This window comes from Drosophila obscura, unplaced genomic scaffold, assembly GCF_018151105.1.
Source record: "Drosophila obscura isolate BZ-5 IFL unplaced genomic scaffold, ASM1815110v1 contig_179, whole genome shotgun sequence".
In the NCBI taxonomy this organism is placed as follows: domain Eukaryota; kingdom Metazoa; phylum Arthropoda; class Insecta; order Diptera; family Drosophilidae; genus Drosophila; species Drosophila obscura.
Window position 1 is genome coordinate 6713517 of NW_024542766.1, and position 12873 is coordinate 6726389.

Genomic DNA, 12873 nt, shown 5'->3' on the forward strand with positions numbered 1-12873 from the left:
TTTCTTTTCAGGGCTATGCGCTGTGCGTTTTGGATTACGAATTCCATATATTGGATAATGCATTTCTGGTGCATAAGCCTGGCATTAAAGTGCTGAAAAAGGATAATCGCAGGGCCATGTTGTCGGGCAAAACGAATCAGCTGATACGAAAGATCATTTATCCCGAACTGAAGATCATGTATGGCATGCGCAAAGGTTGTGGGATATAGTAACTAATTCTGAAGCCGGATTTGAGCGGATTGAGAGCCAAGGCAAAGGCGAAAAGACTACAAAAACAACCAGCAACAACACTATTACTATTTGCAATGCCATAGATACACAGAGATACATATGTAGATGCAGATAGATTATCTATCTAAAACTATGGCATTGGATGCGCCCTTCAAGTGCGTGTCTTACAAAAAATTAGCTAAAGACTTAGCCCTAGGATTTAATAGAGACAGAAAGAGAGAGAGAGAGAGAGCAGTTACCGTAGTTAGGCTTTAGAATATCAGATCTGTTTTTCCAGGGTATGTGGATTGCTCTTTTTCTATATCTACAGCAGCCTTCTAGAGAGAGAGAGAGAGAGAGAGAGAGCGAGAGAGAGAAAGAGCACGGCTTAAGTACGTTAAACGTAGTTAGATTTTTGTGGTCTATTTTAGTTCTGCTGCTCCGTAAATGGTGGAACCAGAGAGGGTAGTATGGTTCCTACTACATACTTCCTACCATATAATCTTCCTGTAAATATTATTCATTAAAAAACACAAACACAGACACTCGAGGATTTGGTTGCATATACATATGTATGTATAGATTTCTCTACTACTCTTAGGCAGTCATTATTCAATTACTATTAAGTTAAGTTTATATTTTAGTTTAGCCAATTTCAATCCACATTCAATCCTCCTATACATTCACAAGCGTTGAGTTTTGTTTGTTTTTTCCCCAGCCTTCTTTTCCTTTTATCAAAATACTCAACTTTTTGTATACCAGCAACAAGAGAGAGAGAGAGAGAGAGAGAACCCAATCTAATGTCTAGACATTTTGTTATGGCTCTTCGACTACAGTTCTGTTTTTAGGCCATATTTATTTTTCATATGGGCCATTGTAGACTTAACCCTGCAAAGACCAAAACGTAGATTACAAACTACTCAACAACCACAACAACAAATTAGCAGAGAAATGTTACAACAACAAGAAGAAAAAACTACGTATTACACATAGACTTTTGAGAGTTGCTAAAAAAAAAACAATTAGAGCGCTACCAGCAAAACAAAACAAAAAACAATATTAATATTACAAATTATACAAAAAAAAAAGCAAGAAAGAAAGAAAGAAAATGAGAATTGAATTGCAAGGGGAATTGCAGTTAATGCAAAATTGAAAGATAAACCACATTTCAATAAGCGTAAATGCAAAAATAAGTAGAAGAAAAAAAAACAACCGTGATATTTGTACTAGTAAAAATGCGAGAGACGAGAAGGAAGAAAAACGTTAAATGTTTAAGCGATAAATGGGAAAACAGAGATGAAAAACATTAAAAACAAAAAACAAAACAAAACCCAAACTTAAAATTAGTTTTGTATATGTTTTTTTATTAGTGTTGAACATTAAGTCAAACTTGTGCACATATAAATGTTAAAAACATAATGAAAAAAATCGAAACTAAATCGAAACTTAAAAAAAAATTCGAACGAATGCTGAAGGTTTTTGTTTGTTGAATAGGCCTTATCGAAATAAATAATTAAAAATAAATTAAAATTACAGAGAAATACGAAAAAAATATTAGATCTAAGCAGCTGTGTTTTGGTTGTAGACAACAACAGCAAAAAAAGAAAGAAAAGACATTTTTGAGCGCGACTTGGGAACAAAAAATACATTCGTACAACAATTTGGTGTATCTTTGTATCTATTTGGATGTCTAGCATATAAGTTTTTTTTAGTTTAATTTTTCGCTTCGTTTTATGCGCTCAACAAAATTTAGTAAGACTCAAAGAAAATATCACTAAAAACCTAAAGCAAAAACTCCCCATTGTTGACGGAAATGTAGACACGAAAAATCCCCATTGTTGAAAAAGTAGACACAAAAAAAAACAAAACAAAAACCAATAAAAATAGAATATAAAATTTAAAAATAAAAAGAAACAACAAGAATAAATAAATATATTTGTATTGAAGTAAAAAGTATTAAAGTGCCTTAGACAAATTGAAAAGAATATTAAATATTTATATAAAGACAAGATGAATTGAAAGAAAACAAAACCAGACAACATTTTCCTAATTTCCACACTTATTTTTGTACATAAATAAATGCAAAATGCAAAACTTTTTACAAAACATTAATTTAAGCTACGAATATATATTTTGTATATAGAAAGAAATCAATTATAGTGTTTTTCGGGAGCCTTTAGTCAGGGTCCAAAGTACGTGTATGTATTTTTTTCCTATTTAATTAGTCTTCTTAATGCGATATCTAGCCTGCCAACTATTATACGTTTAATTCTTTATAGTTTGCACTCGGAATGTTTTCGCCCCTAAGTTGTCGATTATGGAAAATACAACACATACACACACATAAATATAGTATATTTTTTGTAAGAGTTAAGTGCAAATAAATCTGCTGAGCATGGACTATAGCTGAGAATATAAAGAAAAAGGCTAACAAACACACAGACACAAAAATAAAACAAACTGATGAGAGAAATGCGAGAAAGTATACAATGTAAAGAAAAGTGTAAAAAATAAAGACAAAAAAAAATCAATTTGAAAAAAAATATATATGTATCTAAGATTTATAATTGTTTACAGGGGGGCGGGGTTCAAAGGTATGCTGAGAATTTATGGAAATTAATGGGTTGCCTGGGAGTCTGATATTTGCTGATAGATCTTCGATAGAGTCTTGTTTTCATCCGAATTTGGAAGTCTTTTAAAGCTTTTATTGAAGAAAAATATGTTCTGCCCCTTTGATCTCTGCTGAATATTTTTAACAACCTTTTCCTGTAATAATTGTATGCCCTAGCAGTCGAATAACTTAAAAAAAAAACACCTTTAATATATCTATAATCTAATCTTGTACCTCGTTCAACTGCCTTTGCTGTCGTCATTAGCTGATTATGCCTGTTTAAACTTCAATATACGTGTTCCTCTTCATCTTAATCTTCAGCTCTTGAGTCTTAGCGCCTGAATATTCATCTTCAATGCTTAAATCTGTAGCTAAAACTTGTTTGGATTCTCTAAGAAAAAAAAAAAAAAATCCCAACTCTGCCTTAAGCCTAAAAACCGCGATCATTGTCAAACCCAAATCGTGGCTGGTGGTTGGTACGGCCGGCCTCTTGGGCGCAGTCCGACCTTGACTTTAAGTTTTTGAATTTTCAGGTTTAATTTTGTTGCCTTTGGTGTACGATTTGTGTGTGTGTGTGTGTTTTAATGAAAATAAAAGTGCGAAATATGCAAATATCCCCACAAAGATCAGAGATTAACATAAATTGAATAACGATTATTCGTGGCTGGATATTTGATTAATACTTGAGACAGTTGCTAGCGAAGAACCTGCTGGAAGGAGGATGGAAGTGACTCATGTCTCATCTCACAAGTGGAATGGAAGCTTTTATTTTCGCTTGAAATTTATGCCATCTGATGGCTTTTGCTTTTGTGTTTACTTGTTATTTATGAACATGTTTGGGTTTTTATTGCAACCTGAGGCTGTGACGGCGATGGCGACTGCCGACAGCCGACTGCGACTGAGGCTGAAAGCTGTCGCAATCTTTCGCTGCTACTGCTGCTGGTGCTGCTAGAAGAAGATCAAGCGACGACGTCTGGGGCTTTACCGGCTTTCAGCTGCACGACTGCGAGCTTCGGTTCGGCTGTCGCCTGGGATTCGATTTTTTTTTTTTTGTTACCAGTTAAGATCTGCGTTGCGTTTCTAGCGCAAAACAGTCGAAATTGTCAGCTCGTTGAAAGAGCATCGCAAACGCGTCCGCTCTCCACTTTTTACCTATTCCGAGTGCTCCCCCACAAAAGGGACAAGGATATATCCTACACACGTACACACACACACATTAAATATGGCTAAAATAGTTATCAGTGCTTTGTTGTGCCTGGCCATGTTTGGCTCAATGGGTTAGTACTACTTTAAGGCTAAAATATATACCATTTTAATGGCCAAAACGAATGACTCTTTTGCATATTCAAATCGGTTGTGGCTTATACTATAAAATTGTACGTACAAGTGGTACTTTTAAAAGCGTACAAAATACATACCTTTGAATGCCAAAAGTTGACAAAAGCAATATTGAATACATACAAAATGATCTTTCGTTTTGTGGCTTTTGAAATTACTTAACACATTGCCTCATCTTCATTTTAAAGTAAATTCAATTAAAAAAGTGTTAATTGTAGCTGGAAATCTTTAATTCTCAGCGGGAATACGAAAAATATATTTGAATGAAAGTGAAAATAATAAAACTTAAACTTCAACTTACGTTTTTCTACTCTTTTGTAATTTTGAATGGTTTTTCCGAATTTTAAATGCAGTTTTTTATGAAAGTAAATCTAGAAAAAATTCAGAAATAAAATAAATTATTTAATAAAATGAAAAATTGTTAAAGAAAATTTAGCAAGCAAGACTCGTATCCAAGGAAAGACTTTACCTACATTTTGGTTGGCATATTCTGTAGAATAATTATGAAAGGATTTTAAAACTAAATATTAGTTTTATATTTCAAAAATTGTATTAGTTATTTCTTGGAAAGAATTACGCTTGTCCTTGATGATCTTTTAAGGATATATTTTCATAAATTTTTCTTCCAATAATTAAATTATTTAACTTTAATAACAGTACCAGGTATTTAAAATTAAATATTTAAATTAAATGAATCGAAAGTTTTCCTTTGGACCCTTTATAAGAACCCGAAAATTACAAATAATTCATGGGATACCCCTTAACAAAGGTTCATTTTTCTTTTCCTTATATTGTAGTTTTTTTCCCTCTCCAATTCTCACTAAAATTCTACTTAGTTTAATTTACTAGATGTTCTCCTTCAAAATCCATTCACATGTCAAACCTTTTAAGCAGCACCCCCATAATTACACCCTGGTTTAAGGCGCCACCACAATTAAAATCGTACAGTAGCAGTCGCGCACCCACAACGAAAAATCTCTGTGTAGCCAGTGAAACCTGACGTTTCCCACAGTTATTCGTATTTTGCATAAGCTTCAATTACACACAACAGCAGCGATAATTCAGTTGATCGGGCAGAGAAGCAGCGTCATCGCGAGCCATTAGGCAACTGTGGCATACCCCTTTGAAGATTGCGATGCACCCAACGGGAGCATCAACCGAAAAAGATAAAGATTTCCCAACAATGCCAGGAAATCGCACGAGTTGTCGAAAACTAAATAATCATAAAAAACAAACTCCAAGAAAAAGGTACAAAAAAAAAACTGCAAAGTAATTAATGCGGAAAGCAAAACGAATGAAACGAAAGACTGAGGCAACAAACTTTTTTTTTTGTTTTTTCTTTTGGTATCTTCATTGCATTGAAATCTCTTCCATATTTCAAGGTCAATCGATGAACATATTTTTCGTAAAAATTTGATTCACACGCAGAGTCTGAGATCGATATTGCATAACCTTTGGCTAAGGCTAAAACGGGTTTATACTCGCTTCGTATGTGGCGTGTAGTCGGAGATATATCTCCGCAATGCGTGCCCCATAGCCGGTTAATGTGACCTTTAAAGCGTCTCAGCATCGTCTTCTGGCATCTTCTTTCATTTTCGGAGCAGTGGGAGAGAGAGATCTCATTGAATTTAGTCCAGCATTCGTTCACGTTGTCCATTTGTGGCTTAAATGCAGGGGGAAACTACAGATGGTGGACAACGTGAGGTGTTTGCTTAATGTGTGGGAAAATTTGTAGCAGTTGACATTATAGAATATTGTTTTTAGATATAGTTTGATATAAAAAACCTTGGCTTTTTCTGCACACGAACATTAGAGGTTCCTTAACATTATCTTCCGTTAATTAGTATTTAATATATTTAATAACACATTTATCATCTTTCATTATTCACTATTTATTTTCTTATTTATACGAAAAATCTGTATTTATTTCCTAATTTATTCGGATTATATAAGCAGTAATTATATTCCAATTTGTACGATATTTCGGAGTTTAAAATCCAGTAATTTTTTCCCAATTAATACGGAAATTAGCTATTTATTTTCCCTATTTATACGGAAATTCGCCATTTATTTCTTAATTTATACGTAAATTTTGTTAGATTATTAAAAAGAAATCTATGACCAACAGCAAAAAATGCAAATTAAATTTAATAATAAAAAAAGTTCATTTAGAAATGAATAAATTTAAATTTGAATTTTATAATAAATTGAAGTACGATTGATACTCAATCAATTTGTGTTAATACTTCACGTATTTCTCCTCTCATTCCGCACTCACCTTTTTCTCGTCTGACAACATTTCTCGTATCAATATTTGCAATTAAACAAAATTGATTTAGTAATATTTCTACCGCGCTATGAAACCCTGACTTGCCTATGACAAACATTAGATAATTTCATACCACAAAAGCCCATCCCATACCTACACACACTGAACCCACAATCTAATAGTCAAAGCGTGTTATTCAAACCCATTTCTTTCGTATTACTCAAAAGTAAATGTAAATACAATTGAAATTCCCCCAACAACAAAAAAAAAACCCACACGGGTTCAACAAACGGGGTGTGTCGTGCCGCATACAATTCATTATAATTTCAAGATCCGCTGTAAAAAAAAAAAGATGACAAGACATTGCCATTGTCGCGTCCATTAATGGCCATTGGCCTCGTGAGCAAATGTTACGCGAATTGTTTCAATCATAAAATAGTTTCAAAAAAGAAAAGAAAAAGAGTCAGAGTCAGCATCTCCATCATAAAAATCATTAGAGGTAAGCTCGCCCGCTCCCCCACCATCCAACCATATTGAACCTCAAATTGTTTTCTCTTGCAGCTGCCGCCGTTGGTGGAGGATGTCGCGAGGCGAATGGCACTGCTCCTGTTTCCGGCTCATGCGATGCCTACATCGAGTGCAAGAATGGCGTGGCCGAGGAGAAGCTCTGTCCCGATGGTCTCTTCTACAATGAGAAGTCCACGGGCTATCCCTGTGGCTATCCCATTGATGTGGAGTGCTCTCAGGCCCAGTCCCGCCTGCAGTCGGCCCAGCCCACGGAGGATTGTCCCCATCAGTTTGGTTACTACCGCATGGGCGATGCCAGCCACTGCGGACAGTTCATGAACTGTGCGTCGGGCAAGGGATTTGTTTTCGATTGCCCCGCGGGTCTGGCCTGGAATCCGTCCACCTACAAATGCGACTGGCCCGATCAGGTCGAGGAGTGCGATGCCGAGGCTTTCCTGGGCTTCAGCTGTCCGGCCCCTGCCTTCAAATCGGAGCTGCTCGGTGAACAGGAGGCCGACTATACCTTCCATCCGTCCCCGGACAACTGTCAGCTGTATTTCATCTGCATTGAGGGACGTCCACGTCGCATTGGCTGTGGCGAGGATCAGGCATTCAATCAGGAGCTCAATCAATGCGATGACATTGAGAATGTGCCCAATTGCAGCAGTGAAATCAGAGAGAAGGGCGCCCAAATCAAGGCGGCACGTGCCCATGCCAGAACCAAGAACTAAATGGAGGAAGACTAATTCCATGCAACAACAACAACAACAAAAACAAAAGGGCCATACCAATATGTGGCATAAGCGTTTGCTCGAGTTTTCTAGTCTGTAGTTAAAGATCGTTGGCAAATTGAATTGTATCTTTTGCTTAGCACAAAATAAAGAATGGAATTTTTGTTAAGATGAATAAATAATGGAAATTTGTTAAGGAAAATGAAGACATATCTAATTATTTTTATAATACTTTTCAAGCAATATAATTCCTTTGCTAACATATATTTTTGTAAAATTTACTTTCAGTTCTGTGCTCACCCGAATGCCCCTTCCCAAATGGTCGCTTTGCCTCCGGGGATCAATGCGATGCCTATACAGAATGTCTGGATGATGTGCCCACAGCCAAACTCTGTCCCGATGGTCTGCTGTTCCATCAGCGAACCAAAGCCACCGGAGAGTGCACCTATGCGCCGTATTCCACGTGCAAGGAGAGGGCACGCCTGCAGCCGGCCAACGGCACTGACGAGTGCCCCCGACAGTTTGGTTTCTATCCGAATGGCGATGAGACCAAGTGCGGCGTCTACCGTAACTGCGCCCATGGTGTGGCCAGCATTACCAAGTGCCCCGAGGGATTGGCCTTCAATGAGGAGACGTACCAGTGCGACTGGCCCGATCTAGTTGGTAGCTGCAATGCCGAAGCCTTCCTGGGATTCAATTGCCCGGCCGCTGAGCCCGTCGATGCCATTGCACCCGAGGTGGATGTCAGCCCCGAGGGAGAGCTGCGCTACTATCGCCATCCGCAGACATGCAAGAAATATTTTGTCTGTGTGAATGGACATCCGCGTTTGTACAACTGTGGCAAGTATTTGGCTTTCAACTCCGAGTCGAAGCTCTGCGATTTCTACAACAAGGTGCCCGAGTGCTATGCCCTGCTCAAGGAAAAGCAGAAGCTGAAGGCCGAGAAACAAGGAAAGTTTTAATGGGCATAGAGAGAGAGAGAGAGAGAGAGAGAGCCCTAAACAGTTTGCCCAGAGAGAGGCTGAAAGTTGAACATTTCCTGTGCAATAATTATTATTTTATATTGTAAATATGTAACTGTAACGTTTTGTTGTTTGCGTATTGAATAAACGAGTAATATAAATATATGTAATAAATAAATTAAAGCTATTTAAAATGGGTAAAAGCTGCAGATAAATATAGAAAAGTAGGAAGGAGAAATTTGGAATAAAGCGTGCCCGCCTATCATCTGTAAAGTCTGTACCAAATTTAAGTTACTTTTGAGCTAAGGGTCGAAGAGAATCCCAAAGAACAATGGAGAAGTCTTGAATCAAAAAATATCATAAGCCAGAGTCCCCAAGAACTAGGACTGTAGAGAAGGGTGTGGATTACTGCAGTGAATTTTGTGAATTATATTTCGGTTCTTCTTGTGAATTGTCTTGTCTTCCCTTAGCGCTGGTTGCTTTCCCAAAGCGGCATCAGTAGCCCTCCATCAGACTCATATTTCCATAAATAGTATTCCAGATATACTCGCCAAACCTATAACCACTTTCCTGTCCCAAAAAAAAACCAATCCCAACAGCACCCACAAAATTACAAAACTCTCTAGACTTTTCTTTAGTTTTTGTTTTAATTTGTAATTTATCAACCGTTTCAGATTTTCGGTTTTGGTTTTTTTGTTTTTGGAATTTATTATATTATAGTTAATGGTTTTAATGGTTTGTTTGCTTATTAATTATTGGTAGATTAATTAAACTTATATAAGTAGATCAATTTTACATATGAGGGCCAACCATTTTCCACACATTTAAACATTATTACATCGTAAACTTATCATCTCATATTATCATCGCTATCATGCTCCTGTTTCTGTTTCCGCATCCAGCATCCTCTATCGAATTCTGTTTGTTTTTTTTTTTACAAAAGTTATTACTTTTTTTTATTTTAAAACAATTTTTTGTTGAACCAAATGCCAAATGGAAATCTTTAGTTTTTTTATGTTTTTTGAAAATAATTTAAGCTCGAATTTTTGTGGTGTGTTTGAGTGTTGATTAAAAAACATACGAATAAGATTATTATGCTGTTTTTTTTTCTTGTATCACTAAGTCAACCAATTGCTCGAGTTTCAGAATTTCTTAGTTTTTTTTTTCAGCTTCTTAAGAACTAAATGATCCATTCGATCCACCCCATCCTCATCCAGATCCCATCCTCCATCAGATTTCCATCTTCTTTTGGCTATAAAAATTAAATTACATTTTGTTTTGTTGTTAAGATTTTTGTTGAACTTTTTGCACTATTTTGTTGTTGCTGTTGATGTTGTTGCGTGTGTGTTTCGATTATTTTAAATTACAACAAATAAATGTGGTATTTTTTTTGGTTTTTTGTTTGTTTGGTATATTAGTATAGTATTTTGTTTGGTTTTACAAAGTTTTTTCATTTCGTTTCGTTTCGTATCGTATCGTTTTTGTTTGCTTTTGTTTTTGCTTTGTGGTGCTTGGCTAAGGCGACTTTTGTTTGGTTGTTTTCACTTTTGTTTCGTTTTTCTCTTCTCGTTTTGTTCTCTTTACACTTTTTGCAATATATTTTCTTATGCTTTTCATTACCCCGCATTTTCACATTTCTCATTTACATACACAAAAAGAGGAACAATTTGCATTTTGCATTTTGAATGGAAATTCAAAAGAAAATAATAACAAAAACTAAATCATAAAAATCAAAAGCGATTGGCAATTGTCGATAGAAAATGATAGAGAAAATATTCCATGTTTTAGTCATCTTTTTTGTTTGGTTTTTTTTAGTAAAAATTTGTGCTAGAAATTCGGCTATTAAAATTATTTAAGTTCGTACACATCGATCGCTTGAGAAAAAGTTTTACATTTCTTTTCATTTTTCATTCGTTTCGTTCTTTCTTTCGTTCGTTACATTTTGGTTTTTTGTTTTTCGTATTTTTTTTATTTTTGTTTTAGTTCGTTTTAACATATTCAGTCTTTCAGCTTTCAACACATAAATAAATTAATTAAATTAATTTATTTGGATTAGATTTAAGAAAACATTCTGCTGTTTGCTGTTATGCTGTTTGCTGCCTGTAAATAATTTCGAGTTCTATTGCATTTATGTGGTAATTTCTTTCTTCGCTTGTCCTTGAGTCTGCCTTACGATCCATCCTTGCATATGTCGCGTCCATCCTTGCATATGTCCATTAAAGTTTATAGCCAAAAACACGACAAAGTTGTTTGTCTCTTGAGAAAATTTCGAATAAATTTCACTCTTCTTCGTCAAAGTTGGTTGTAAAAGCCAAAAGTTTTGCTTTGCTTTGCTTTCTTATATAATCTTAGTGCTAGGATTTATGGTTTGTTTGTTGGTGTTTTTTTTTTAATGTTTTTTACATTTAATGATAGTAATTAATATATATTTTAATATATACTTCTCCCCCTTCCAACCATCTATTGCGCGCATTCTCCATAAACTGCTTTCGTTTTTGTTTCGTTTTCATAATTTTTAAAAACTTTTGAAGTGGACGTAGCATCTCTTTCGTTTTTTGGTTATTCAAAATTTGGGTTTTTTCTTAATTTTAAATTTATTCATTATATATATATAAGAAATATATAAAATTTTGTGTCTAAATTCAGTTGTTTTTAGGAGTTTTTCTCTTTCAAACTAAAAGAACTTTCCACACGGGTTTTTTTTCTGGCTTTTGTTTCTCAAATATTTGCTCTGTTTTTTATAGTTTTTTTTTGTCTTTTATATTTGTTTTTTTTTGGGTGGGGCTTACGTTATCATAGTTCTATATAGTCTTTCTTTCTTTCGTTCATTGCTTTTCTTTTTCTATACGCCAACATAAAAATTTGTTGTCAAAATTGTTTCGTTTTTGTTTTCGATTTTTCATTCGATTTTCTTTCTTACTGTATAAACCGGTCTCTTGTTAAGGCATCTGCTTTTTGTCACTGAAGTTTGTTCGCTTTTTGTATTGGTTTTTTGTTAGTTTTTGCTTTTTTGGAATTTCTTTTCTTTTTACAATATTTTTTTTGTCTTGTCTGCATTTTTGTAATTTTGTGGTTTCAATTTCTATTTCAACTCAAGTGATTTTTCCGGAATAACTAAAGCTTCTGCCGAAAGATTATTTCATTTGCCCAAAAGTTGTTTAATTTTTATTTTGGTTTGACTCCTAAAAACAACGAAATATGTTTTGGTTATCCTTTACGATTAATTTTGCTGTGCCTTAAGTGTTAAATTTTTAATTTGGAAATTTTCTTTTTGTTTTTTTTTTTTCGTTTGTAATATATTACTAGACAAAGTTTTTAATTTGGAATTTTGGTTTTTTTTTGTTTTGTTTAAAATTGTCTTAATTTAGTTTTCTTGCTTAATTTTTGTTTTTTAATTTTAATAATTGCAACTTAAATGTTTAATTTTGTGGCCTAAATTTGTATGCAGTTTACAATGCGCATTTTATTTTATATATTATATTATATTTTATTTGGAATATATTTTATGGTTTTTTTTATGTATTCCAAATCTGAATACTCTTAAAATTCTTAAAGAAAAAACTACTAAAAATAAATAAAGAAAAACACAATTTTTTTTTAGTTTGTGGAAAAATATACGAAAACTTTAATGGAAATTTGATTATAAAAAACGTAACATTATCCCATGAAAATATAAACTGAGGTTCTATAATGCAAAACAATATGAATAAACGGCGTTTAACTAAAAGAAGAAAAACTTAATGGAAGATCTTAGGTAATCGAAAAAAACTCTCGAGTATTTAAAAATGTTTAAAAACTATAATTTTGTGCCACTTTAAAGTGGTTTTTTTTTGTCCTCATAATCAATCTCTCCGATTAGTTAAACTTTCGCTTTTTTCCACTGCCCTTCTTCTTGCCTTTGCCTCGGGATTTGGCCAATTTGCGCTTTTTGCTGCCATCTCCACGCAGTGCCGACTCCCGACTAATTTCACCCAGAATTTCATCGCCCAGTGTGCCTGTAAGGGATATTTGATTTAGTATTTAGCTCTTTGAAGGGTTTTCTTAGCGCTTACCCAACGTGGTTAGCTTTCTCTGGCGATGCTTCTCCGCTTTGGTCACTGGCAGACGCATCAAATAGGTCTCCTCGTACTCCTGCTTCTCCCTTTGGGCATTTGAGAGAATCTGTTGGGCCCTGGAGCCCGAAGATATCTCTGTGGGGGCATCCAGATATTCCTCTTTGAGGTCTTGCAGCATGGAGGAACTGGA

At 34.8% G+C, this 12873-nt stretch overlaps 3 protein-coding genes and 1 long non-coding RNA gene across 7 annotated transcripts in view; 2 read left to right on the forward strand and 2 right to left on the reverse strand.

Annotated features, from left to right (window-relative positions):
• Positions 1–4037, forward strand: part of LOC111076302 (beta-1,4-glucuronyltransferase 1) — a 66453-nt gene extending 62416 nt beyond the window's left edge. For all 3 annotated transcript variants that reach the window (XM_022370049.2, XM_022370050.2, XM_022370048.2), the window contains one exon: positions 12–4037. In XM_022370049.2, the coding sequence (XP_022225741.2) occupies positions 12–209 (198 nt within the window). In that variant the 3' untranslated portion in view covers positions 210–4037. The remainder of the gene's footprint in view (positions 1–11) is intronic.
• LOC111076306 overlaps positions 1–4512 on the reverse strand; it is a 68782-nt gene extending 64270 nt beyond the window's left edge. The window contains exon 1 of the long non-coding RNA XR_005967624.1: positions 4461–4512. This is a non-coding gene — a long non-coding RNA (uncharacterized LOC111076306). The remainder of the gene's footprint in view (positions 1–4460) is intronic.
• On the forward strand, positions 3907–8784 carry LOC111076305 (protein obstructor-E). Of its 2 annotated transcripts, none has more exons than XM_022370053.2 (2): positions 3907–4098; positions 7955–8784. In XM_022370053.2, exons 1-2 carry the CDS (start codon positions 4044–4046, stop codon positions 8626–8628), a joined length of 729 nt encoding a protein of 242 aa, XP_022225745.2. In that variant the 5' UTR covers positions 3907–4043; the 3' UTR covers positions 8629–8784. The 2 variants fall into 2 exon arrangements, with proteins under 2 accessions (XP_022225745.2, XP_022225743.2); XM_022370051.2 differs by lacking the exon at positions 7955–8784 and adding an exon at positions 6990–7837 and having other exon boundaries at positions 3915–4098.
• Positions 8785–12406: 3622 nt separating this feature from the next.
• The window catches only part of LOC111076301 (neuroguidin), a 58116-nt gene continuing 57649 nt past the window's right edge, over positions 12407–12873 (reverse strand). Inside the window, exons 3-4 of the mRNA XM_041592492.1 lie at positions 12681–12868; positions 12407–12623 (exon numbers count right to left, since the gene is read on the reverse strand). Coding sequence (XP_041448426.1) covers positions 12484–12623; positions 12681–12868 — 328 coding nt within the window. The 3' untranslated portion in view covers positions 12407–12483. The remainder of the gene's footprint in view (positions 12624–12680; positions 12869–12873) is intronic.

Bases quoted from the DNA above. Each gene is read 5' to 3' on its own strand.
- LOC111076305 (XM_022370051.2), top strand. From the start codon at position 4,044: ATGGCTAAAATAGTTATCAGTGCTTTGTTGTGCCTGGCCATGTTTGGC. The intron at 4,099-6,989 runs GTTAGTACTACT...TTTCTCTTGCAG, and splicing joins GGCCATGTTTGGCTCAATGG to CTGCCGCCGTTGGTGGAGGA.